This window comes from Gopherus evgoodei, chromosome 10, assembly GCF_007399415.2.
Source record: "Gopherus evgoodei ecotype Sinaloan lineage chromosome 10, rGopEvg1_v1.p, whole genome shotgun sequence".
Lineage (NCBI taxonomy): Eukaryota > Metazoa > Chordata > Testudines > Testudinidae > Gopherus > Gopherus evgoodei.
This window is the reverse complement of record NC_044331.1, coordinates 9,681,098-9,708,759: the sequence shown is the minus strand read 5'-3', so window position 1 is coordinate 9,708,759 and position 27,662 is coordinate 9,681,098. Positions and strand designations below refer to the sequence as shown.

At 44.8% G+C, this 27,662-nt stretch overlaps 1 protein-coding gene across 1 annotated transcript; it reads left to right on the top strand.

The window, feature by feature from the left end:
- On the top strand, nt 1-26,799 carry PGPEP1L (pyroglutamyl-peptidase I like). Its single transcript, XM_030578207.1, has 5 exons — nt 1-231; nt 2,581-2,633; nt 15,233-15,349; nt 17,809-18,089; nt 26,634-26,799. The coding sequence occupies exons 1-5, from the start codon at nt 198-200 to the stop codon at nt 26,797-26,799; spliced, it is 651 nt and encodes a 216-aa protein (XP_030434067.1). The 5' UTR covers nt 1-197.
- Nucleotides 26,800-27,662: the final 863 nt, after the last annotated feature.

The following is a 27,662-nucleotide window of genomic DNA, read 5'->3' as shown; positions in this document are numbered from 1 at the left end:
CATGTCTGTCACATGAATCCAAACTTGTCTCAGTCTGATGAAGTCTTTTTCCCTGTCCAATAGGAACCTGCATGTTTCAGAACGGCTTGGAAAAAAAGGGTGTTCCAAATCAGGCAGATTACTACAGATGTCCGAATGACGATACTGTTGTTTAGAACTGAAAGACTACCAGATTTCACTTTCTGGAGCTAAGTTTCATGGATTCAAATTCCAACACTTTGGTTGTGACTGGTAAGTTTTTTGTTTGATTATTTTTTTTAAATTTGCTTCCTCTTTTAGCCAGCCATGGAATGCACACATGCCCGATCTTTGTCATAAATGGTTCCCTGGAGGGAAATACAGTAGCAACTGGTCGTTGTATCAATTCCAAATGGAAAATACCTCACTGCTGTGCCTTCCTTAGAAAATCAGATGTATCTCTCTCCTTTATTGCCATCCAGTCTGGTTAGCTGCTCCCTTTCTCTCTCTTTTAAAAAATAAATCTTTGACATCGTCGCCTGTCCAAGTTGTGTAGCTGTCAGCAGTATAAACTAATGTTAGATGAACCTGACCCCAAAGGAGCTCTGAAGCAGCAAAACTAGGTTGCATCATGCCACCACATAATCAGGGTCTAGAATTAGAACAACACATGGCAAATTTCAGGGTCTCGGTTTCATGGCAAGGTAAGAGAAAAATCACAGAAGGAACAGCAGCTTCATCACTGCTAAACTAGCCCATTAAAATTAAGTATACCAGATAAGCACGCCCAAGCATGCAGGTCAAGGCACCAGATTTGAAAGTTTTCTCGTTAGCTATATGTAATGCTGAATCACAACTGCAGACCTACCAACTGGAGAGGTTTTTAAGCTTTAAAAAAGGTTAAAACTCTTAGGGAATGCTGCTATCCACTGTAGCTCTTGACATGTGAGTTGCTGGATAATTTTCCACTATAGGGCATCTGAGGACGTAGGGATGAGGCTGAAGCTACATCAACATGTTTGCCCATGAGCAGCTCCTTGTTAGCTTTTCCCCTTATATGGTCATTTAGGTAGAGACTCCACTTGTTGAAATAGCTTTAGAATGACGTGTCTGTTAGACGCACAGGTGCCGCTTAGAGGTAATATAGATAATTATCATAGCATGCCTCAATCCCATTTTCACCCGCTTGTAATATAAACTTGCTGGCACTGCTCACAGCTTTATCATCAACTACCTAATAATATTTCAGCCAATTTGATATCTATGATGGCTTAACTATTTCAATACAGTAATATCTTCTTACAGTGATTTCTTTTAATAAAACAGCTTTACCCTAAGCAATAGTTCTTTCTGACCACAGCTGTAATTTACATATTGCATTGTGAGCCAGTTCAGAATTTACATTTTACTATAAACAGCGTTTCGCTCTGGCTTGGTCCCACTATGTTCTTCACTGAAAGTGTAGTGGAACAAGCATGGAATGATCTATATTTCCTTTTCGGGAAGAAAGGGGGGTCCTTTATTTATACAAACGACAGTGAAGTCTGTGAAATTCATTGCCACAAGTTATCATTGAGACTAAAAGATCAGTATGATTTAAAAAAAAGGATTAGATATTTGTAGGAAGAAAAGGGGAAAAAAAGGAAGAAAAATAAAGAAAAGGAAAAGGAAAAGACAAATACTGGAAGCAATTTAAGGCAGGTGTACCATGCAGATGGCCTAAAAAAAAAATTATTTATTTTTTTAAACAGAGTCACTGCAGCCTTTATACTATAGCTAAGGCTGTATAGTTTTCATAGAAGTAACGTACTTTTTTAGGGACTAAAAGGGCAAATTTTATGCATTTCTGCAGATATATTACATTTTTATACTCTTTTTCACTAGGGTTTATTTCAAAAATTATGTGCTTTAAAAAATGGAGATTAAAATAGCTTTACAGGCTTACCTGTATTAGTTGTTCCACTGACCAGGATCTAAGACATTGCCTACAATCCACAATTGCATACTATCTGATGTGATTTGGGATGGGGATGCAGAGATTGGGATGTGTAGAGCTAGTGGAAAATTTTTTAAATTAATGTTTTTCCTGACAAAATGCCCTTTCAACCAAAGAGAAAAGTGGTATTTTTTTCATTTTTGATGGAAAATTTTTAACAAGAAATTGATTTTCTTTTTTCAAAAGACTGTCCTTTCATCTCAATGGGCAACCCTTTTCACTTTTTCCCCACCTTTTCCACATGGAAAAAGATAAGTGAGAGAATGTAGGGGAGGTTTTACCTACCAAAACAAAGCAACTTTTCTCAAAACATTTAAAAGAAAATTCATTAAAACATGATCATGAAATAACTTCACCTATTTCAATGAGTCAATACCTTTTTCAGCCTCCACCTCCCCCCTGCCCGGAGCGCTGCTTTACCACATTATATCCAAATGTGTGTTATATCGGGGTAGAAGTGTAATAGAATTCCCTTAAGTATTGCAAAGGCTGTGTCTATCCAGTCGACTCATAATCCACAACCAAGAATATCAAGGTAAAAAAGAACAAGTACATGAGTGCATATAATCCAGCTCATGGTACTTGGAGTTCAAGCACAGTTTAATAGCACTTTTCTTTAATTTCAGGCTTTGGTCCCTTTCGACAACACCTCGTTAACTCTAGCTGGGAAGCAGTGAAGGTAAGAACCGAAGAGGTTTTTCATGCAGGTCCATGTAGGAAACAAGAAAAGGGGATGCTTTGACTATAACTTCGTTCCTTCCATTGTTTGTCCATAGCCCAGAGCTGCTTCTTTTGTAATACACGGAAAAAAAAAAAAAAAAAAGAGGGCAGAGGAAAAAGCAGAAACTGCTGAATGAGTAAAAGATGAAAATGCACATATTACTTATAATGCTTAATTTTGCTTTGAGGTTTTAAAAATTGCTTTTAAGTAACAGCCTTGCCTTGAAGAATTTAAAAACTGGATGTATTTTTGCTGTAGTGCCAGAACACCACCTTCCAGCATCAAAGAAAATGCAAAGGTAATACATTCATTGTATTTCAGGGGACATCTGCTAAATGAACGGAACTAAAATTGTATATTTACACACATGTATATACACACACACACAACAACCGTAATTATAGAAACTGGAGAATAATCGCTTTACTACAACAATCCCAAATAGTCTGTGGAGGATCCTCATTACCCACTGTCATGTTAGATAGCTATGAGCAAAGATCATGCAGTGTTCCTTGTCTCCGAGTGTGCCATTTTGCTCAACTTTGCCTTCCCAGTGTCAGTTGTTACCAGTCTCCACTGTTAATACTGAATACCAAAATTATTTAGCTATGGGTTTTCCCACTACTGGACTCTATCTGTAACAAAAACATCCCTGAATTCCACCTTGCTACAGACAAGGAAGATGAGATCTGGAAATTCCTTTTTGCTCCCCAACCACATGGGAGATCTGAACACATCTTGGAGACTCATATTTGATCATTTCATCAATCTACTGCAGGTGTTAAAAAAATGGTGGTTTTCAATTAATATTTGGAGGAGTCCATATTTCCTGGCAAGCACCATTTCCCCAAATAAGTTCAGGTAAATTTCAGATTATGTTTCAAAAGCATAACTTAAAAGGCTCATCTGGTGTTGAACCATCCAAACCTCACTTCCTCTAATCTGATTTAGGGTTGTTGCACTCAGACATAAGGGAACGCTGAACTTGACAAATTTCAGCAGCGGGCATGTGGCTAACTGTAAAATAATAGCCTATTCCATTATATTTGAAAACTGCACTTATTGCACCAGCAGGTTTTATATGATTTATTAGTTGGGTATTTTAGTACCTTAGCGCTCTCAAAAAGGTTAAAGGCTGTTGTATGTATTTCTGAGCAGCAGGAGCAGCTAAAGATTTCTGCTGAGTGTGTATACGCGTCATCTCTGTTCAGTACATTTCCAGCTATTTGTAACAGACAAAATGGCTGCTGCAGGTTTTAATGCACAACCTCACCCCCATTCTACTTCCTCTCCCTGGGTATTTACTTGTACAATTAATTTAAGAGAAAGTCGTTCACACAAGCTATATCAATGTACTTTGCTGAGTCACATGGCCAGCCAGAATTGCAAAGCAGAAAAGAGATTATGAAAATGTGATTTGAAGTGAGATGGAGGTTGGATGAGGTGGAGAGATTGAAGGGTGGGGAGAGAATAGGTTCTGGATGATAGAAAAGCGGAAGATGCAGAGAATAATAGTGAGTGCACACAGCAGGGCTGAGAGGAGCCCAGGGAAAGATGAACTGAGGTGGTGGTCACGGTCTGATAGGTTGGCTGAAACACGTCCTAAAGAAAACAAGAAAAAGAGAGAAAGATTGGTTCAAGATTCATCTGGATCATTGAATACATGAGGCGCCAATAGAGTAACAGCAAAAGTAAGACATTTGTGCACCATAATAACTGTACTTGTTAATGATACAGTGTCCACTGCTACAAGATTACATCCTTTATGCAAGCTGTAATGATAGCTATTGAAGATTTGACTTTAATTAAATTGAAGTGCAGTAAAGGCAAGATTACTGAGATACTCCCTGTTGGCAAATTTTCTCCAGGATCAAAGCAGAAACCAACTCCTCTAGGAATACAACTGTCTTCAATGAATGTGTACAAGAGAGGGCAGATGGGGACACAGATCAGCAGTGGAGAGGGATCTTAGCGTTTGGAAGAAGAAATCCATTAGGCATTCAGTGAAGTGATGAGGAGGAAGGTAATCCAATCTCCGTAGGCTACTAAAAGCAGAACACATACTTCAGTTGTACCTTTCAATACCCCAAGCATATCAGGAGGCCAATAAGTTATCCCAACCTGAGCTTGATGTACACCCCAAACCACAAATATTTATCACTTGACAATACGCTTGGTCGTCACCACCTGATTTCCATTGGTCCTAATTTTAGATACAGTATCATCTTATCCTGGTTGAAAATAAAATACGTTCTTTATCTGCAAGCAGAACAGCCTAAGGCCAGAACGCGCTGATGAAACAAGCTTTTGTAACATCATGTCATGTGCCTTCTGTGCCAGGAAATTATGTAACGATAGGTATTTTTAATTATAGAAAGTTTTAGCTAAGTCACGGATCACAGAGATCAAATCCCCTTCCCTCGGCTCCAACACCCTGTATGTGGGATTAGTTTCTGCTTGTATTGGAGATACTGCCTCGGTTTCTGATTCCATTGTGGTGCAAGAAGCAAAATCTAGATGATGGAAAGAACTATGCAGCAAAACAGGAAGAGTCTGGAAGTTTGATAGACCAGTGAGTTGTTCTGGCTGGCCTACGCTTAAATAGCAATCTGGGGCCAAATCCCACTGGCCTTGATCAGACGACTTCAGGAAGCCTACACAAACAAGCTAAAGTCAGCAGAATTTGCCATGTACATTTGGTTGGTCTGAGCTCCTGCTCTCCTTACACAATCCGCCACATTCCTTATGGGGCCTCTTCTAACCCCACCGCCACCAAGGACTGACATTACAGGCACCTTCCTTTGAGCTAAAGAGAACTGGACCAAATCCTGCTCTCCTTATTTACACTGAAAACCTGTTGAAGACCATGGGAATTTGACTGGAATAAGGCAGGATTTGGCCCTCATTGGGGAGCTTCTCAGCAGCGATTCTAAGGTGACTGGGTGTCTGTGTGTGGATCACTAAGTGATGCAAGGCAATCCTGCCACCCCAGAGGACCAACCGTTAACACACCCAGATTCAATATAAAAAGGACTGTATAGTAGTAGCAGCTTTACTGACCACATCCATTATGGCTGGCTATCTAGAACTAGCTGTCTCTCCCCTAAACACTGCCTCACCATGAGGTTTTGTGTAAAAAGCCGGTCCCAGCAGGGCAGCCACTTGCCACCTATTTGTAGGTCAGAGGGTTTAGCTTAATCCCCAGTTCCTGCAGGAGCACAGCAGCAATCTCAGAACCAAAAAGCATCGATGCAGTTTCACCGTCAAGACTCTTCAGCTTGGAGCATTATAGGCAGATTCCTCTCATCCTGGTAGCAAAGACTTCTTTTCCTTGGGCCATACCTTTCCTCTTAAAGCCCTGCTTCCTTAAGACCACCCAGCTGCCAGGCCCTCTGTCTCAGGTTGGCAGCTTCAAACCTCTCTCCTCAGGGAGTGGCAGGTACTTTGCTCTTCCACATGATTACGGAGCCCTTCTCCTTGCTAGTTGTAGGATACACTCCCCCATCCTAGCCGCATGGATCCATTGAGAGCAGTCTTTCCTTCTATTATTTCAAAGCATTAGTCATGCTTTGGAGGACAGTGCCTCTCTATTTTCAGTGACTAGGCTGAATTCTCCTTTTTTGCCATCCTGAGGAGCCAGAACACAAGAATGAACTAGCCAGTCTAGGTCCATGACTGCTACCAGGCTCTGAACTCATTCATACTGTCCTGGAAAGAGACATTGTGACGGGGTGTACCAGGCCCTTCGAGGCCCCCTGCTCCTACCACACCCCACACAGGAGAGGAGCAGTGAAGGTGAGTCCTCCAGACCTGCCTAGAAAGGCTGCAAGGAAGCAAACAATCAGAGCACAGCGGGCACAGTTAAAAGGAGTGCAGGGCTTGAGTTAGTTCTGGGCTGGGACCAGAGGAGTAAGGAAGGGTGCTTCTTGCTTGATGCTGGAGCTCCAGGATTGGGTTCTGGTGGAACTGGCATTTGCTGAGGGAGAAGTGGAGTTGAGAACTTCAGCCCTAAGGTAAGGATGGAGAGGAAGGGGCTACATGGGAAGCAGCAACTATTAAAGAAAGCAACAGGTGGTGGCTATTTGTAGGGTCCCTAGAGTTGGGACCTGGTACTCCCACTGGCTGCTGGGGAAGCAGCTTAAGCCCAAGTGATAAGACTCAGTATTAAGTCCATTAATGGCTATTAGCCAGGATGGGTAAGGAATGGTATCCCTAGCCTGTGTTTGTCAGAGGGTGGAGATGGATGGCCAGAGAGAGATCACTTGATAATTACCTGTTAGGTTCACTCCCTCTGGGGCACCTGGCATTGGCCACTGTCGGTAGACAGGATACTGGGCTGGATGGACCTTTAGTCTGACCCGGTATGGCTGTTCTTATGTTCTTACTAAAGGCCTGAGAAATGGGACGGAATTTAAACAGAACACCAGAGAACTGCTGAGGACAAAGTCACCAGGGAGAAAGCCCTGGGAACAATGCTGTGTACCAGTACAGGCATGGCCTTAAAGCTAGCCCAGAAGGTACTGAGGACTGAGCCAGAGACAAGGCTGAAGACATTAACAAGGGCACAAGGACAGGACTTTTTACCCTAGAAGTGGTGACAGCCAACAGAGGGGACCGGGAGCAGAGAGAGGGGGCAGGGTCGCACTCAGTGGTCAGGAGACACTCACGAGACAGCTAAAAGGATTTTGCTTTCCTAGTTGGTAAAACACTGCATTTGATTGCCTATTTTGTGATATAAATAAAATACACAAAGCATGTGAAGAATACATGCCACGTTTGCATTAGCGTGAGTTCACGTCTCAGTCTGAGAAGATACACACCCAAGGCATCCATCAACATTACTGGGAGTTGCATCCATAGATGTCCCATTCATCAGAAAATATACCGCTTTAATATTTAGGGGAAAGGACAAATCAAAAGGAAGTGAAGATATAAGTGGTTTTGTCAATTCAGGGTCACTGAGAAATGCTTCAAAGTTTCTACTAAACACATGGCCTGGCACGGTTGACTAGTGCTGGAAAGACTGAGCTTTCCTTTTAAAAATCTGTCTTTGTAAAGTCTTTCATGGCTCTTATAACTCATCACCCGAAATACCCTCTTAAAGTATGCATGAAAGTGCAGCAGCAACTTTTAACTCTTGAAACGTGGAGTATAATTTTCACTCTATGGGAAAGCAACATACAATATATTTACTTCAGATCAGCTGGCAAATTGCTGTCAGTGATCGTAGAGACAAGGTGGGTGAGGTACTATCTTTTATTGGACCAGACCTGAAGAAGAGCTCTGTGAAAGCTCAAAAAGCTTGTTTCTTTCACCAACTGAAGTTGGTCCAACAGAAGATTGTACCTCACTCAACTTGTCTCTCTAATATCCTGGGACCAGCATGACTACAACACCACTGCAAACAGTCAGTGATTATGACAGGTTGGCTGCTCAGTGTCATTCACAGTTCCCTCAGAATCACAAATGTCTTGAATTATTTACTTCATACTACAGATCCACCTAGTCCCCTCCACCTGACCCTGTTTCTAACTCTCCTCCAAACAAGGTCAAGCGTCTGCCACATGACAACAGCCAGTTACCAAGTCAGCACAATGCAGGATCAAGATCAGGGTCCCAACTCCATAACTGGAACTCAAGCCTAAACACAGTGGCAAAACTCAGCATAATTAGTCTGTGATGATTGCATTAAAGGAAATTGTCAGCTACTTCTAGGAGCCAGCTTTTCTAGTGGCAGCTGAGAGAGAGACTTCAAGCCCTGTTCTTTATTCGGCCATTGACTCTGTGATTTTAGGAAACGTGTCATTGATTTAACTTCTCTAACTCACTTTAACCAGCAGTGATCTACCTCAGAAGGTTTTCATGGAGCTTAATTAATGTTTTTAAAGTGCTTTGAAATCCTTCAGTGAACAGGTACAGAGAATTGAAAGCTATTTTTAAAGAGTTTTTAATTTCACTTTTTCAAGTTTCCTTTATTTATAAAACATTCTGAGGAGCTAAAAGTGTATCTGCAGCCCTTTAAAAACTCTTTTTACATTTATTTACGTTTGGTAAATATATAAATTCCCTTATTCTTACCCCAGCACAACACTTTTATAACACAGCATGTGCAAAAATGCCAGCATGATTCTGTGCCTAATCTGCATGAACAGTTACTTTAAAATGTGTGTGAAATCATGGTAACTGACTGCATGAAAATGCAGCTGCGTATCTAGGTACTGCTACCCCATTTTGACCTGAGCACTTAGCCAATATTTGGAGTCTTGTACATTGTTTCCATTAAGAGAAGCTGACAATGGAGTCCTGTTTCCTTAAACACAATAGGACTCAAACAGGAGGCACATTTTTTGTTCATGGTTCCAAGCCTCTTTCCAGCCAGTCCTCTGCCCACAAATCTCCCTTCTCTTCGGGCTATGTTTCCAGGGCATCTCTTGCTGTCTGCTTGGCCTCTCTCTGCTTCTTCTCTGGCTGCTGCTTAGACACACACGCCACCAAACAATACTCAGCAAACCCTTCCATCCACATAGCTCACTCTCTGACCAGCCTCAGGTGTGGCTTGTGTATTGTTTCTACTAACTTACTCCAAAAAAGGACCTTAACAGCTTCTTACATTTATTCTGAGTGAAGGGATATTACACCCACCAGCTCCACCACATCACACCCAACCTCCATCAGAAGAGTATGTATTTGGTCATCACTATAATATTAATGTGCCCCATAATATTTAATTGATTATCATATTCATAGCAACCCTATAGAGCAGTGTTTCCCAAACTCAGGTCCATGAATGTTACAGGGTTCTCGGGGAAAAATTCCCTAATGGCGGATAGAGCTGTCCCTAGGGACCCCGGGCAGCAATAGTGTCTCAGCGTTTCACTGTACTCCCTGTCAGTATCCATCTGTTGTTTCTTGTCTTAGGGCAGGTCTACATTACAGCCGGGATCGATGCTCTGAGATCAATCCACTGGCGGTCGATTTAGTGGGTCTAGTGAAGACCCTCCAGATCGACAGCAGATCACTTTCCAGTTGACCCATGTACTCTACCACCAACAAGAAGAGTAAGGTAAATTGATGGGAGTTTCTCCCATTGACCCCCCGCAGTGTAGAACCTGCAGTAACTCAACCTAAGGTATGTCGACTCCAGCTATGTTATTCACGTAGATGGAGGTGCATAGCGTAGGTTGACTTTTAGTGGTAGTGTAGACATAGCCTTATACCAAGATGTAAGCCCTTTGAGGCAAGGGCAGTCTTTTTATTCTGTGTTTGGACAATGCTTAGCACAATGGAAGTCATGGTACATGACTACAGCTGTAAGGAACTATAGTAATACAGAAATAGGCCATGTCTACACTACAAACTTTGGTCAACACAAGTTGCATTGGCGTACTGTCACCAAAGTTGGTATACTTGTGTCAGTGTAAAGTGCAGTGCACCATGGGTAGTAGAGTGCCACATGCTGCCATCTGGCACAATTCTTTTGGGAAATTTTCCCAATGTGTTGTGGGATAGAAATGACCCAGGGATCTCTGGGAGCTAAGGGTCAAATTCCCAACATGCAATTTCTCCATCCCCTAATACCATCCAAATCCCATAATTTCTGCACTTTAAAAAAATAAAAATCCCACAAACCTGAGGACAAATTTCAGTGTCCACCATCTCTGACAGAAGCACGGAGCCCTCAGAGATCTGCACTATTCTCATGAACACTGGAAGTACAGGACATGATTCTTCTGTATTTGCAGACCTGCAGGAAGTACCACATCCATGGGGCACATGGCAATTTATTCGAAGAGAATTTGTTGACATAGTGAAAAACAAGCCAATGTTGTTGGTGGTGTTCATGGATGACGTGGTACTTCTGGGCCTGTGAAATGAGCACTGACTGGTGAGATTGCATTGTAATACAGGTGTGGGATGACTAGCAGTGGCTGCAGAACTTTTGGATGCAGCGCAGGGACATGAGAAAAATGTTGCATTGACAGCAAAGAAGTGAATGGCGATCGCACTGTGGAAGTCTGTAATGCTGGATTGCTACTGGTCAGTGGAAATCATTTTGGAGTTGAAAAATCTAAAGTTGGGGCCATTGCCAGGCAAGTGAGTAGAGTCATTAGTTGTCTCCTGCTGTGCATGATGTGACTCACTACAATGTGCAGGTATCAGAGGGGTAGCCGTGTTAGTCTGGATCTGTAAAAGCAGCAAAGAATCCTGTGGCACCTTATAGACTAACAGACGTTTTGGAGCATGAGCTTTCGTGGGTGAATACCCACTTCGTCAGATGCATTCACCCACAAAAGCTCATGCTCCAAAACGTCTGTTAGTCTATAAGGTGCCACAGGATTCTTTGCTGCTTTTACAATGTGCAGGATGTTGTGGATGATTTGCACCTATGGAGACCCCAACTGTGGTGTGGTGATTGATGGCACGCATACTCCTATTTTGACACCTGCCCACCTTACCACAGAATACCATAGAAAGGGCTATTTTTGTACAGATGTGCAAAGCATTGGTGGATTACTGAGGATGCTTCACTGCTATCAGTATGGGCTGATCAGAGAAGGTGAATGACATGTGCAACTTTAACAGCAGAGGACTTTTCAGAAATCTGCAAGCAGGGACATTCTTTCCTGAGTGGTGGATTACCTCTGGCAATATTGAAATACCAAGAGTGATTCTGGGACCAGCCTATCCCTTGCTCTCCTGGACTCATGAAGCCATTCACTGGCCACCTCAACAACACAAGGAAAGATTCAACTAATGGCTCATCAGACACAGAATGACTGTTGAATGTGCTTTTTGTAGACTAAAGGGATGCTGATGCTGTGCACTGGCTAGATTGGTTATAGCTGCCTATTGTGCCCTGCATAATGTCTGTGATGCAAAGCCCCAGCTACAGTAAGTCTGGCCTACCAGGGGCTGGGAGAGGGGGAAGGATTTCTGTTGCCTGAAGCAATACAATTTTAGTCCAGATTCCACAGGTATGAGCAAAGGGCACTGAATATTGGCACTATTTTCCACAGGCAGCGGTGGTTTTAGCTGATGGAGTAACAAAAGCACAGCGCACACTGCTGATATTGGTATGCTGAAGCCACCCGGGCTCATATGTCGCTAACTTGTTTACTGCAGTGGTGCCGGCTGAACTCATCGCAAAGTGGCATGGAAAAGCATCCTACCATGGAGGAAGAAATGAGGCAGCCGTCCTGATTAGAAACCTTACAAACCTTTGGGAGAGGATTGCAGAGTATCTCTATGAAAGTTTAATCAAGATGTCTCAGGAGGGTGAAAGGGACATCCTATGTACATAAACAAACTGCTCCACATGCCCCTCCTTCACACCCAGCTTAACCCTACAGGAGAATGAAAAGCACATGCCAACTCTACCTCTCTTTGTTGTATCTCTATCTCTTCTAATATGAGTAGAACAATTGGAAGTCAGTACCTCTGCCTTGTTAAGGAGGCATGGGCTGGGTGCCATCCTTAAATTTAACCATTTTAAAGAAAAACGCACGCCCTTGCTACCTGAGGTCCCTTCCCCTTCATCAGGCTCATCCGTGCTCACCTGGAGGGACTGGGTAGACTGGGGCAGTCTCAAACAGATCCTGGCTCGTGATATGGCTGTAGCCTCCTGCCGTCTCTCTCCCCCCCTTCCTCCGCCTCACAGTTCATGGCAGCGGTCTCTGTCTGGGACTCCTCAGGGGTATCCATGGTGCTGTGCTGGGTACTGGGGGCATCTCCACCAAGTAGGACATGCAGTTTGTTGTAATAGTGGCTGGTCTCTGGCTCAGTTTTCCTGGCCTGGTGGTATGCCTAGCCAAGTTCCTTTGTTTTCATGCAGCACTGCTGCTGATCCTGGTCATGCCTCTTCGCCTGCCTCCCCCATGCAATCTGCTCATAGATGTCCACATTACTGTGGCTGGTCCATAGCTGTGTCTGCACAGCCTCTTCTCACCACAGGCCCAGGAGATCCAATACTTCCTATCTACTCCTGGCAGGATTGCATGGAGCCAGTCTGTTGGTTGGATGGTTGCACAGAAAAAGGAAGAGCTGCTAGGTGTGCTTGCTACTCTGGGAAATCAGGAAAGGGCATTTTAAAAATAAGCAGGAGGTTTGAAAGCAGGTGAGGGGGTAGCTTCCAGTCTCCATGACTCCAGGGCAACGGAGTTTACAACGGAGACCACAGCGGTCAATGCTGCAGGGAATGTGGCATTCTGGACAGCTGCTGGAGGACTGTTAGGGTCAACACAGGTCACACAGCACCTACATTAGCACTGCACTAACGTCAGTAGATTGACCATGGCTCCACGCTGTTTGAGGAGGTGGTTTTATTGCATTGTCATGACAGGGTGGGTACATCATCCAGAGAAATTTGAGCATAGAGACATGCACAGATAGGCTGACGCAAAGCGGCTTATGTCAACCTAAATCTCTAGTGTAGATCAGCCTAAATAATACTAAAGCACTTATTTAGGATCTAACAGAGATTGTATCTTCCTTTCTGTCCCCAATACGGTCTTCAGCACTTTGCTGCTGATCAGAGTTTCTCCTATATAAACTATGGGCCAAATTCATGCCTGTGTGCGTCGCCATTGATATAGACGGAGCAATACCAGGAATGAATTTGGCCTAGTTGGTTACAATTCAAACTAAGAGTTCAAGAGGTGAATGACAGCAGCAGCTTAAACATTTATTTTTGGTCCCCATGTCTTACAGAGAAGTTACAATCTGTCACATTACCAAGGCCTTGAAGTTAAAAGAGGAAAAATCTCCTTACATATTCAAATTAAATATGCGTTAAAAAAATAAAATGCTAATCGTAAATTGGCTCAGGCTTTATTTTGTTGGAAGCAGAGAGACAGCACTGCATTCTTAAGCAAAGACGATACAACGGCCTCTCAAAGACTGTCAGTGCCCAGAGGAAAAAGGGCTGGCAGTCTTCTCTAAATGTGTTTACTTCCCCACAGGCATTGTTTCCTTGCTCGTGTCACATATTGATTAGCTCTGCTCAATTAACTGTTTCCACTGACAAGAAAATTGGAGCAGTTTATTTAGGAAGCCAGTGTTCAAGGGCAAATTTCTTCCATGCAAGCGACCCTAGTGAGAAACAGGTCCACTTTCCCTTAAAGACACTGGGATGCTCTTCCACCGTGCCTCTTCCCCAGAATACACCTAGTTTCCCAACAGACCCTTCCCTAACACAGACCAGATTCCTTCTGCAGATGCCTACTTCCCACAGCAGACCTACCTCATGGCTTACCAACCACTCCCTTGCCCTTAAGCCCTACTGTCCTGACCAGAATCCCCCATGATTCATCCATTAACCATCGGAACAACTTACCAAGGATCAGGGTGGACTCACCATCAGTGGCAATTTCTAAATTAAGATTGATGTTTTGCTAATATATGCGCTTCTGCTTCCAGCAGGAATTAATTCAGGGAAGTCCTATGGCCTGCGGAGTACAGGTGGTCAGACTGGTTAATCATAATGGTCCCTTCTGCCCTTATAACGTATGAATCCTTATGAATCTTCTGGATGCCCCTTTCGATGACAATTCCCTCATTTTGTCTTTTGAGGGTGGTTGGCTGGCCCCTCCACCAATCTAGCTCTTTAGATGGTTCCAGTATTTCTCTCATCCCAAATCCAGAGCAAGAAACCAAATTCTTCAGGGAAAGCATTGCGGTTCATGTTTTTTATAGGCAAAGCATAAGGAGAATCCCATCCCAATAGGTGGCATTTCCCTATATTGAGGAACCCCCTACAGCAGCTAGGAAGATGTTCCACAGTACAGGGAAACCTTGTTGATTACAGGTGGGGTTCCTTACACTGATAAAATCACCAAGCCTGAAATAAATAATCAAACAACAAATATGGCCCCTTCTCACAGCCTATTTGATTACAACTCTCTGCTATTAATAGAATGAAGCTGCATATAAACCAGGGCTATTTCCCATGGCCAACTTTCTTCCTTGTCGACTGAGATAATCCCTCTTTGTCCAAAACACCTAAAACTAGAATAAGCCCTAGAAAACAGCATAAGGGAGTGTGCTGCCTTGGCAGAAGTTGGACTAGATATCCCTGTGGGAATTTTGTATGATGTGTGTCTCAGCAGAAGTATGGCTCTCAAGTCCTCTGAAGGGACTATGTTGGTTACATCAAGGATTATAAAACATTTTTCATAAGTTATACATCTTGAGAGAGATGAAATACATTATACAAATGACCCATAGAGACGGCTGGTCATATGTTATTAGTTCTTCTCTTCGTTTCCAGTGGCTAAATCACTTTAAAAGTAGCTAAAATATATTAAATATTTTCTTAACGTCACTTTCTCAGGTAAGGCATTGCTTTTTGCCAAAGAGATGTTTGGTTATCAGGGGGAAGGGAGATGGTCCACACAATCATTAGTGCTAGGGAAGCTGTCCATGGACTATTTGGGAACTGCTAGGGTAGATATGTTGCATTGCGATATACGCTCTGAATTGGACCAAAGTCTGATTTTTCACATCGTCCTTTGAGACAATCTAATGCTTTTCAAGCCTGTGTTGCTTCTTTCTGTGTACAGGAGATGTCCAAGTTAGGCCTTGGTGAAAACATAGATCTACACATCATGCAACTGCCAGTGGCTTACCAAAAAGCAAAGGATCTCATCTGTAAGATATGGGGGACTCTTCAACCACTAGTGAGTGATCATTATATAGTTGAATTTTGTTCGCTTAAATTAAAATTGAACCAAATAATACAGTGTCTGTTCAAAATGTGAATACAGCTTGTCCACTAGATATATAATCAGAAAAAAACAGGAAAAGGAGGGTGGAACTCCTGAGCGTGTGCCGAGAGGTAGGGTAGATGGACTAAAGAAACCTATTTGAGCTTTAAAAACTTTTCCCTCTTTTCAGCACACGAAATAAAGGGTAATATCTTTCAACCACCTGAAGTGATAGTGTGCAATGGAATATAATTTTGTCCCTCTGAGACAGGCAAAATGGAAATCAGGTCTTTGAAGGACACTGCTGTGGAGTGTTTTCATAGTTACAGCCACCAAGAATATTAGTGCCAATGATTCTCTATATTTTTCATTCTGTGAACCACTTCATCAGAGACAGAGCCCTTACATGATCTAACTTTCTCCTCCCAACCTCTTACTAAGTGAAAATGTGAGAACCATTCTGTGGACCATCACCAAAGACTTCATGAGCCACTGGTGATCTACCACTGGAAAGTTATGCTGGCAGCCTGCATGAGGAGGGTCTTTTCCAAAAGAAGTCATTCAGTTGCTAGAATGGCTTCTGGCAGCTCTTAACATGGATCTGATGGAGTGGGAAAGAGCAATTAGATCATGACCCAAAAGTGAACCCTAGCGAGACCACAGATGGACTCAATGCCTGTTTGTTCAGAGTGTGAGCTGTAGCAGAGGTAGCTGGATGTGTGAACAAAGCCAGTGTAGCTGTGGGCAAACAGCAAAAGTGGTGAAGTGCTGGATTCTGTGACAGTAGCTAACTTTAAGCTCAGAAAAACAAACATGGAAAAATATGGGGAGATTGGCATGCACATCTGAGAAAGCATGGATGTTGGAGGAATATTTCTCTCCTGTATCTAGTTTAGATGAGGCGGTGGTGGTGCAGAGAAACAGAATCCTTTGGTTCCTTCACAGCAATCAAATGACAGCTGAAGAGAGCCCTTTACGTGCTAAACAAACATCTCCTACAGTACCTGGTCATCTATCTAGGTTCTTAGATGATGCTCATCATCAGGGTATTAGAATGTGTAGTCTTATAGGACAGGATGACTGCTAACCATTACTCATTACATATCAGTATAAGAAATCTACCACATGAATGTTTGAGAAGTTTAAAAGAACAGCTATTGTTCAAGAGGTGAATGTACACACCTTAGATACATTTTGGGCAACTGTTCGATTTGGTTTTACTGGATCCCCCTTAAAAAAGCCTTCCTCTTATGAAAGGAAACTAGATCAACACAGAATGTCAGTTTTTTTAACGTTTTTGTGAAATAAATTTGAATCAGTTGTATAAATATCAACAGTAGGAAAAAAAATTTTACACTTTAAAAAAAATTAGAAAAGTTCATTATTGAATCTTGGGGTATTACATGAACTGGTAAAGTTGTAATTGTTTTATAGTTATGAAATGTGTATTTTACCACACTAAAGCATGTTCCTATCAGTAGACACATTTTTACGTCGGGAGCACCTAATGAGAATTGGAATATAAATAACATAACTTCTGCCTAATAGCGATGCATTTATCTGGTATCAAGTGATTAAATGACACTTTGATATAGTGATGAGCATGGTATAAAATATATATAGTGCTTAACTATGCATAAAATAGTCCTGGCCTACAATCCATTGATAAATACAGATTTGGGACCAAATCTTGCAGTCCTTGTGCATTCAAAACTTTGATGTAATGAAAGGATTTCAACTCTAAAGGAAGAAATACAGGAAGGATCTCTTATTCCAGCATTGTCATTTTAAAATGAGGCTTTAAAAAAAAATCCTTCTTTGTTTAATTGGGAAAACTATAGCTAAGTGGTTTGAGCATTGGCCTGCGAAACCCAGGAATGTAAATTCAATCCTTGAGGGGGCCATTTAGGGGTCTGAGGATTGGTCCTGCTTTGAGCAGGGGTTTGGACTAGATGACCTCCTGAGGTCCCTTCCAACCCTGACATTCTATGAAAAGCTGCTGACTTTGATAGCTTGATTAAGAGGATTCTCTGTCCTGAGGGTAATATAATTTGGAGTGAGTCTTTAAAAACTCCCCCAAAATATCTGTGTATGTCAGACATTATTGTGGCAATACAGCTAAAGATTTATGATAAAAATTGGTGAAACTTGATGCACATACTAATGAGGAAATAGTTTCGCTTTTAACAATGGTGCTGTGTGCAGAACAGTGGAAAGAACCGCTGTAAGTTACAAAAAGGTGCTGCATATATCCTTGTGCTGGTTTCCTAATCTGACTCGTCGTTTGTTTTATCTGAAGTCCAATTTTGGTCTACATTACAAAGGGTTATCTAAGTTTTCTGTGAAGAGGAGCTGTAAGACAGACACTCTACCTTGGAGTTGGTATTTCATAAACTGCTTGCTGCTGTTGCATTGAATGTTTTTAAAAACAGGTCTGTCATTTTCATTTCCTGTTATTCACTCTGGTGGGGGCAAAAAACCAGCTCACTGTTCACGTTGGACTCGCTTCATCCTCCAAAGCGATCATCATCCTTGAACAGTGTGGGAAGAACAAAGGCTACAAAGAGATGGATGTTTGTGGTTTTTGCCCAGAAGATGGCTGTTGTCTGTTAGAAGGCCCAGAAAAGATTGAGTCTACAATTAATATGAAAATTCTCTGGAAAAACATTTCAGTGGAAGGAATTGATGTCATCTATTCCAGAGATGCAGGAAGGTAAACACATTATTAGTGGGAGAGGAAATTAAAGCAGCTCATTTCACCTTCAAGAATCATTACAAGTACTTGCTCCCCTACCAATACACCTCTACTTAAAGTTAACAGTCACAGATGTGAAAAGGACACAAGGGACTGAAAATTTAGACTGATGATTTGCACAAAAAGTAAGGCCAATAGAAATGTTTCCTTGAATTTGTAAATTCCAGTAGAAATGATTTTTAAAACAAAATATGACAGGGACCCAATTTTTTCAGCACTGTGCAAGATAATGAGAAACTGATTCTGACCAGCCACTGACTTTATCCGCTTTCGTTGTCCAAATGGGCCGAGGCAGACAAAAGGTGAAGGAGCAGCCTTCAGAATAAACAAATTCATTTTAAATTTTTTTCTTTAAAAAAAAGTGTCTATGGCAACTAACAATTTTTTTTAATGTGATTCTTTAACCAATCTGTAAAACAACAAACAAAACCCAGGATTCTTGAAGGTCAAAATTAGTTAATTTTTATTTCAGAGTGTATGGGTCTCTGAGTGATGTGATATGAGAAAAGGGAAGAATTTATCCAGCAAATATCTTACACAGACAAAATTTTTTGAAATTGTGCTACTTTTATGTAGGAGGCTGGGAAGTGGGGCTATAGTTGTGTGTACGTACACATACAGTTGGGTAATTTTCCAATCTAATTTCGTTTATGTGATCTCACAAAGCAATGCATGTATAATGATTTTTATTTTGCAGAAGCTATTAAGTGGGTGTCCATGTTACCAGATTTGCCCATTACTTTAGGATATGCTCATTTATTCAGGTTACTCTTCTGGGGAGGGGATTCTGTCATTCTATCAATGTCTTGCTTGTGTCACTTGTGTGTTCATATGGAGCTCTACTTCTCCCTTCTGCAAGTCCCCTCCCAATGGAGCTATCCTGCAGGACCTCGGTTCCCTAGGACTGGCCTTCTCCAGCCTCAAAACCGGATGAGCACACACCCATCCACACATACATTAACAGAGCAAGTCTGAGCAGACTGGGTCAATCAGCACTGTCAAGCTGACCCAGTATATGTCCCTGGACTCACTGAGCTGGATGAAGCAGCACTTTCAAGCTGACTCTCCTTATATGCCCTTGGGCTCCATGGACTGGGTCAAGCAGCATTTTCAAGCTGTTATCCTTGTGTGTCCCAGATTCAGCATGTCCCTATCCCCACTGTCACATCGTAATTGTACTGGCAGTAACCTACTTGATGAGCAAACCCCATAGTATTCTGGGCTCTGCAGGGATCTTTAGCTTAGGTAAAAGAAGTGTTGCTGTAGAGTGACTGGGGGAAGCTAAAAACAGAAAAGAGTAAAGTCCAGCAAGAGAGAGAAGCAATCAACTTAACCATAAAAGTTATTTATTGAATACTAGTGATAACTACACAAGGAGCCTAAAAAGAGACAGTTACTCACCTTTGTAACTGTTGTTCTTCGAGATGTGTTGCTCATATCCATTCCAATTAGGTGTGTGCGCGCCGCGTGCACGTCTGTCGGAAGATTTTTACCCTAGCAACACTCGGTGGGTCGGCTGGGCGCCCCCTGGCGTGGCACCACTATGGCACCGAATATATACCCCTGCCGACCCGTCCACCCCTCAGTTCCTTCTTGCCGGCTACTCCGACAGTGGAGAAGGAGGGCGGGTTTTGGAATGGATATAAGCAACACATCTCAAAGTTACAAAGATGAGTAACCGTCCTTTCTTCGAGTGCTTGCTCATATCCATTCCAATTAGGTGAATCCCAAGCCTTACCCTAGGCGGTGGGGTTGGAGTGAGACACTGCAGCATGCAGAACCGCAGAGCCGAAGGCTACGTCCTCTCTGGATTGTTGCACCAGGGCATAATGGGAAATGAAGATATGTACTGAAGACCACGTAGCTGCTCGACATATCTCCTGGATGGGTACTCGAACTAGGAAGGCGGCTGATGAGGCCTGAGCCCTGGTAGAATGAGTGGTAATGTGTCCCGGAGAGACATGAGCTAGATCATAGCAAGTACGGATGCACGCCGTTACCCATGACGAAATTCTCTGAGAAGAGACGGGTAGGCCTTTCATCCGCTCTGCCACTGCCACAAAAAGTTGGGGCGTTTTGCAGAAGGGTCTCGTTCGGTCAATGTAGAAGGCGAGTGCCCTACGGACATCGAGGGAATGCAACTGCTGTTGTCTACAAGATGTATGCGGTTTGGGAAAGAAGACCGGGAGGAATATGTCCTGGTTGAGATGGAAGGCCGAGACTACTTTAGGGAGGAACGCCGGATGTGGATGTAACTGCACCTTGTCTTTGTGGAACACCGTGTATGATGGGTCCACCATCAGAGCCCGAAGCTCAGAGACTCTCCTAGCCGATGTGATGGCCATAAGGAAGGCTATTTTCCATGACAAATACAGGAGCGAGCAGGTCGCCAATCGCTCGAATGGAGGAGTCGTAAGTCTCGTCAGGACCAAGTTGAGGTCCCAGGAAGGGGCGGGGTGTCGTACTAGGGGGTATAGATGCTCCAAACCTGTGAGGAACCTCGAGACCATAGGATGGGAGAAGATGGAGTAAGTACCTTCTCCAGGGTGGAAAGTAGAAATAGCCGCCAAGTGCACTCGCAACTATGAGATAGCGAGGCCTTGCTGTTTAAGATACCAGAGGTAGTCCAATATAGTGGGAATGGGAACCTCTGTGGGCGTTACATTTAGTGTTTGACACCAGCAAGAAAAATCGCTTCCACTTGGCCAAGTACATAGACTGGGTGGAAGGTTTTCTGCTACCCAGGAGTACTTCTTGCACTGGGGCAGAGCAACGTCACTCCGACTGGGTTAACCATGCAGGAGCCACGCTGTGAGATGGAGGGATTGCAGGTCTGGGTGATGAAGCCTGCCATGGTCCTGCGTTATAAGATCCTGATGCAGCGGTGTACCAGTGCTGTCGGGACCATGCAGGGGCGATCAGGATCAGGCGAGCCCTGTCCCTGCGGAGCTTTATGAGAACCCTGTGCACCAGTGGGAAGGGTGGAAAGGCGTACAGCAGCTGGTTCTTCCATGAGATTAGGAAGGTGTCCGATATCGAGCCCAGGGCGAGACCTTGGAAGGAGCAGAACTTCTGGCACTTCCTGTTGTTGCGGGAAGTGAAGAGGTCTATGTGGGGAAAGCCCCACTTCTGGAAGTTGGAATGTAGAACGTCCGGGCGAAGCAACCACTCGTGAGACCGAAAAGATCTGCTGAGATGGACTCCCGGGAGGAATGATGCTACAAGGTCTATCGAGTGGGCTATGCAAAATTCCCACAATTGGATCGCCTCCTGACAAAGGGGGAGGATCGAGTCCCTCCATGCTTGTTTATGTAGTGCATGGCCATTTTGTTGTCGGTAAGCACTGAAACACAACGACCTTGCAGATGTTGTAGGAACGTCTGGTACGCCAGGCGGACTGCTCTCAGCCCCCGGACATTTATGTGCAACACTAGCTCTTGAGATGACCAGAGGCCTTGCGTGCAACAATGGTCTAGATGAGCCCCCCAGCTGAGAGACGATGCATCCGTCGTTAGGGACACCGAGGGCTGCCTCAGATGGAACGGCAGTCCTGCACAAACCAGGGAGGGTGTTAGCCACCAGTTGAGGGAGTCTAAGATGCTCTGAGGAATGGTGACCACCATGTCTATGGTATCTCTGCCTGGACGGCACCCTGAGGCGAGCCAGGTTTGAAGGGGACGCATGCGTAGTTTTGCGTGCTTGGTTACAAACGTACATGCGGCCATGTGACCAAGGAGGCTCAGACAGGTGCGAGCCGAGGTTATCGGAAAGGTTTGGAGGTTTCTTATAACAGAGACTAGTGCCTGAAACCGGGGCAGTGGCAGGCAGGCTTTTGTGAGTTTGGAGTCTAGAATGGCCCCAATGAATTCTATTCTTTGAGTAGGCACGAGAGTAGACTTCTCTAGATTGATCATCAGGCCCAGTCTCTTGAATAGGTCTGTGATGATGGCTACGTGCTGGGTGACCTGGGCCTCTGAGGTCCCTCGAATAAGCCAGTCTAGGTAAGGAAACAAATGTATTCGCCGACGACGGAGGAAGGCGGCCACTACCGCCATGTACTTTGTAAAGACGTGATGGCCGTAGAGGCCAAACGGAAGGACCACAAATTGGAAATGTTGGCGGTGCACCGTAAACCATAGGTACCGTCTGTGCGAGGGATAAATAGCGATATGGAAATATGCGTCCTTCATGTTGAGAGCAGCGTACCAGTTTCCGGGATCCAAGGAAGGGTTACTGGTCCCCAGGGATACCATGCGGAACTACAACTTCTTTAAAAACATGTTGAGTCCTCGCAGGTCCACGATGGGTTGAAGACCTCCTTTTGCTTTGGGGATTAGAAAATATTGGGAGTAAAATCCTCTGCCCCTTAATTCCTCCGGTACCTCCTCTATAGCTCTGATCGAGAGGAGCGTGCGAACCTCTTGCCAGAGGAATTGCTCATGAGAGGGGTCCCTGAAGAGGGACGGGGAGGGGGGGTGAGAAGGAGAGGGCAAAATAAATTGGAGGTGGTATCCAAATTCCACTGTGCATAGGACCCAACGATCTGAGATTAATTGAGACCACGCAGGGAGGAAGGAAGAAAGGCGGTTGGAAAACTGAAGGAGATCCTGGGGAAGGACTGGTGCTCTGCTTTCAGGCGCACCTTCAAAAGTTCGCTTTCGGGCCCGTCGCTGGTTTGGCGGGACCGGTATTGTGACCGCCTTAGGACCCAGATTGTTGTCTGCGGTTCCCGCGACCGTGCCTTCTCCCAAAGTCTTGTCACGGTGTGGGTGGTGGGTAAGGGCGCTGAGGTTGGCTATGGAAGGACCTCCATTGGGTTTGTGGGCTGTGCATCCCAAGGGAACGCATGATCACCTGATTGTCCTTACGATTCTGTAGCCCAGGGTCCGTTTTCTGGGAGAAAAGGCTCTGGCCTTCAAACGGCAGGTCCTGGACGGTGTGTTGCAGTTCAGGAGGTAGACCTGAAACTTGCAGTCATGAGATCCTTCTCATCGTAATTCCCGAGGCCACGGTTCTGGCCACCGAATCCGCAGCATCGAGGGAGGCCTGCAGGGACGTCCACGCTACTTTCTTTCCTTCCTTGAGAAGGGCTTGGAATTCTTGGCGGGAGTCTGGTGGGACCAGCTCAGTGAACTTACCCACCGACTGCCCGGTGTTATAATTATATCTACTGAGCAGGGCCTGTTGGTTCGCCACCCTGAGTTGGAGGCCCCCTGCAGAGTAGACTTTACATCCCAACAGGTCCATCCGTCTAGCCTCCCGCGATTTTGAAGCGGGGGCTTGCTGGCCATAGCGCTCTCGCTCATTGACGGATTGAACCACCAGGAAGCATGGAGGAGGGTGGGTATATAGGTATTCATACCCTTTGGAGGGTACCATATACTTTCTTTCCACCCCCCTGGCCATAGGAGGGATAGACGCCGGGGATTGCCAGATTGTGTCCGCTTTGGCTTGGATGGAGTGTATAAATGGCAAAGCTACGCGGGTTGGGGCATCCGCTGACAGTATGTCTATCACTGGGTCTTCAACCTCTGGGACCTCCTCCACCTGGAGATTGATATTTAAGGCAACTCGCTTCAAAAGCTCTTGGTGAGCTCGGAGGTCGATAGGGGGCGGGCCCGAGGAGGATGTACCGGCCACAGCCTCGTCGGGTGAAGAGGACGACGACAGACCCAGTGGTTCCTGTAGGGACTCTTGGTCTGGAGGTATGTCAGGGTCCGGGAGGACCTGAGGGTCTGGTGCCCAAGGAGAGTGATCTGTACCCGCTGGAGGGGGGCAGCTAACAGTGGCCTCCGGTGCGCGATGTTCCGATGGGGTGGAACGTGATGGTACCGTGGGTTCGCCTTGGGCCTGGTGATATGCCCAAGGTATCCAAAAGGACCACTGATGAGGATCTTGGTCTGGACCTTGAGCCTCATGGAGAACCCAGCTGTGTGTCTCTGAATCGGGATAGGCGGCACTATCAGCGTGCGATGACTCAGACGCGTGCCTTGAAGGCCATGGTGGAGCGGAGGCCGTCTGAGGATAAGCCCTGTCTCTAGGGTACTGTATTTTGTGCCGCACTGGAGGGCGGTACCGGGATCCGTACCGGTACCGAGAGCGTGATCGGGACCTCCGACCAGCACAGAGCCAGGAGGTCGACCGGGATCTTGACGCCCTATGATGAGAGCGGCTGCGGTGCGAACGGTGCCGCGAGCTGGACCAGTGCTTGGAGTATCGGTCCGGTGAGCGGGACCTCGAGTGGTGCCATGAGTGCGACCGGTACCAAGGAGGAGATCGGTACCGGGACTGCGAGTGGCACCTGGATCTGGAGCGATGATGAGATCGAGAACATGGCGGGACCTCAATCTTGAGTGCTGTCTGCCGGAGGTGCCGATGGAAGGTGGTCTTACCATGCCAGGCTTGCCCGTCGATTGAATAACCCGCACCGGCGGTGCCGGGGGTTGAGGCAGGGCGGGCTCCGTTAACACAATAAGTTCCCTTGCCGTAGCAAATGTCTCTGGCGTAGTGGGAACGAGAAGCTCTACCGAGGCATGTGCCGGGGAGCTGTCATGCACTGGACTTGACGGCTCTTGCACTGCCGGAATCAACGGTGCAGAGATTGTCGGTGCCGCGGCAGTTAGTGGTGCCAGGCAGCTCGACTTAGATTGCTGCTCAGACTACGGTGCAGATAGATAGTGGAGCCGCAGGAGCTTTAAGCTTCTTGGCACGCGGGGAGAGGGAGCGGTGCCGGGCCGGTTTCTGGGCCGGTGACGGCTGGTGCCGAGTTGTCTTCGCGGTGCCGGCGCTCTCCGGTGCCGATGAGGCACTTCTCCCTGGCGTGGACTGTCTGGCAGCCGGTGCCGAAGGTGGAGGAGTGAGGGCTGCCTCCATTAGGAGCTGCTTAAGGCAAAAGTCCCGCTCCTTTTTCGTCAGCGGCTTGAATGATTTGCAGATGCTGCACTTGCCTGCAAGGTGGGATTCCCCCAAGCACTTGAGGCAGGAGTCGTGGGGGTCACCTGTGGGCATCGGCTGGCGGCAGGCCGAGCACAGTTTGAAACCCAGTGAGCCAGGCATGGACCTGGGCACTGGGAGAGGGAAAGGGCTAATCCCCGACCCTCTGAACTATATACACTAACTACGTTTACAAAAATCTATTAACTACAACTAGAGAATAAACTATATACACAATAAGTATTAGAACGAGCGAAAAGCTAGGGAGGTGGAGATCAGCTAAGCTGCGCTCCACTGTTCCAATGACCAACACAGGCAGTAAGAAGGAACTGAGGAGCAGACGGGTCGGCAGGGGTATATATTCGGTGCCATAGCGGCGCCACGCCAGGCGGCACCCAGCCGAGCCACCGAGTGTTGCTAGGGTAAAAATCTTCTGACGGACGTGCACGCGGCGCACACACACCTAACTGGAATGGATATGAGCAAGCACTCAAAGAAGAACCAACATTACATACATTATTAAAGGTTAATACCTACGGTGGAAAGGAAAACAGAGAGAGAGAGAGAGAGAAAGAAAGGGCGGGGGGAGTCTCACTCACTCCATGAGGCTTGAACTGGTCGAGGTTCCCAGGTGATGGTGGTAGCTGAGGTCCTGAGGGCTGGAGACAGGCAGAGTCCCCAGCACTATCAGCCAGGAGAAGATGGAGTTCCAGTGGAACTGATGCCTAGTTTGGATCTAAGCATCAGAACCCTGACTGGAGGGTGAGTGGGGATTTTTGTAGAGAAAATACAATTGTTCAAGGGAGAACATTAGATTTGTTTATAGGTAAGCTGATGACTCAAGGGTTTTCTTTAGACTAGACAAAAGGAGCTGATCACTCTTGGCCATGGGTGGTGTTTTCTTCCAGGGAACTCACAATGCAACTAGGCTGCTTCAGTATTTGGATATCAATCAAGGATTCATTACTAGAACTGGTCTGATAATTGCTGAGCTGGGTGGGTGCAGACATCAGTTCATTAGCATCTGGAGCAGAGATTCCCATGATGCAGTGCTTCCCTGCTTTTTCTGGTCCCAGAGTTCAGTGCAGTTCTCTGTTCTCCATTCTGTGTGCAAATTGAGATGTTTCCCTGTCCCATCTTTCATGCAGATGAGGCTAGGGGAGTTATCTCTGCTCTCCATTCTCTATGTTAATGGAGATGTCTTAATCTTGTCACCCTTGTCAGGAGGGGTCTAGGTGTGTCTCCCAACACCTTTTAGTGCTCTCTGCAAGTTTTTTTCCTCCCCTCTAATGAGTTTTGGTTTAAGCAGAGGCTGGGGGGGAGGGGGAGTGTCTTTCATGAGTCAGGCTGGATACTACACCCTGGTTCCCCAAGAGGTGTCTGGTATCATCCATCAAATCAAGCCAGCACACAAGGAATGTTTGTTTCTCAAACTGTTTTGGGTTTCTTTTTAATTTCCATTTTTCCTAATACAAAGCACATAAACCAAATCTCGCTTAACTGCTTAAACTGTGTTTAATTAAATCAAAGTTTCCTTAATTCTGCTTTTTTTTTTTTTAAATGTTGTAGATACATCTGTGATTATGCCTATTATACCTCTCTGTATTATGGTAATGGAAAAGCAGCTTTTATACATGTGCCGCCATTATCCAAATTGGTAACAGCAGACTTTCTAGGAAAAGCACTACAAATAATTATCTTAGAGATGTTAAAGCAGTGTGGGGAAAAAGAATGAATAAAAAGGATGGTTTACAGAAGACATGCAAGTTTCTCAGAATACAGTAAAATTATTTTACCTTCCTCTGAGGCAACCCTTAAGATTAAAAAAAATATATAGCGTGGGAGTGCAGAATTAAAATATGTTCCAAAATCCTATAATAACTTTAGCAAATTTTTCATTACATAAAAAACTTGAAACGTAAAACAAATTACAAACAAAGGAAGAAATGTAAACAATCTTTTGGGGAACACCGGTGACTGGTGATTTATCTCGCCAAACGGTAACAAATTTGCTTCTGATTTAGGATACAAGGAAAATTCTCAAGAAAATGGTATTTAAAAGGCTACCTTGCCCAACCCCCAAAGACTTGTGAAATGAAATGTCAAAATACAAATTGCTTTAAAAAGCACTTTGAAAATTTGTTCCAGCTGTCCGATATGCAGGTAGACTTCGTACAGCTTACATAATAAATTGCAGTGATGTGCATGATTATGACCATACAAAATTACAACTTCATATATACACAAGGGAGAATTTTTTCCCCCAAGCCCAGCAGAATAGATCAGCCATATGAAAGCTCTCATTTGTGGAAAATCACATGCAATGCTCCCATCGTGAGCCTTTAAAATCACCCCCTACACATAGCAGTTTCCCTTTATATGCCAAACTACTGTTCCCTCCTTAAAAACTCACAAAGCTTTTCAGTGGTGACCCTCGCATTTGCTTTCAGGATGCATTAGCAGGAACCACCTTTGAAAGTCAGGGTGTTTTTAGGGAGAGAGCTGTCGTTTGGCATGAAGGAGATGGTATCACTTCCTGCTGGTATTGTGCGCCTGCGCATCCAAAGCAGACTGTAAACGTCTCCTAATAATTAGGGA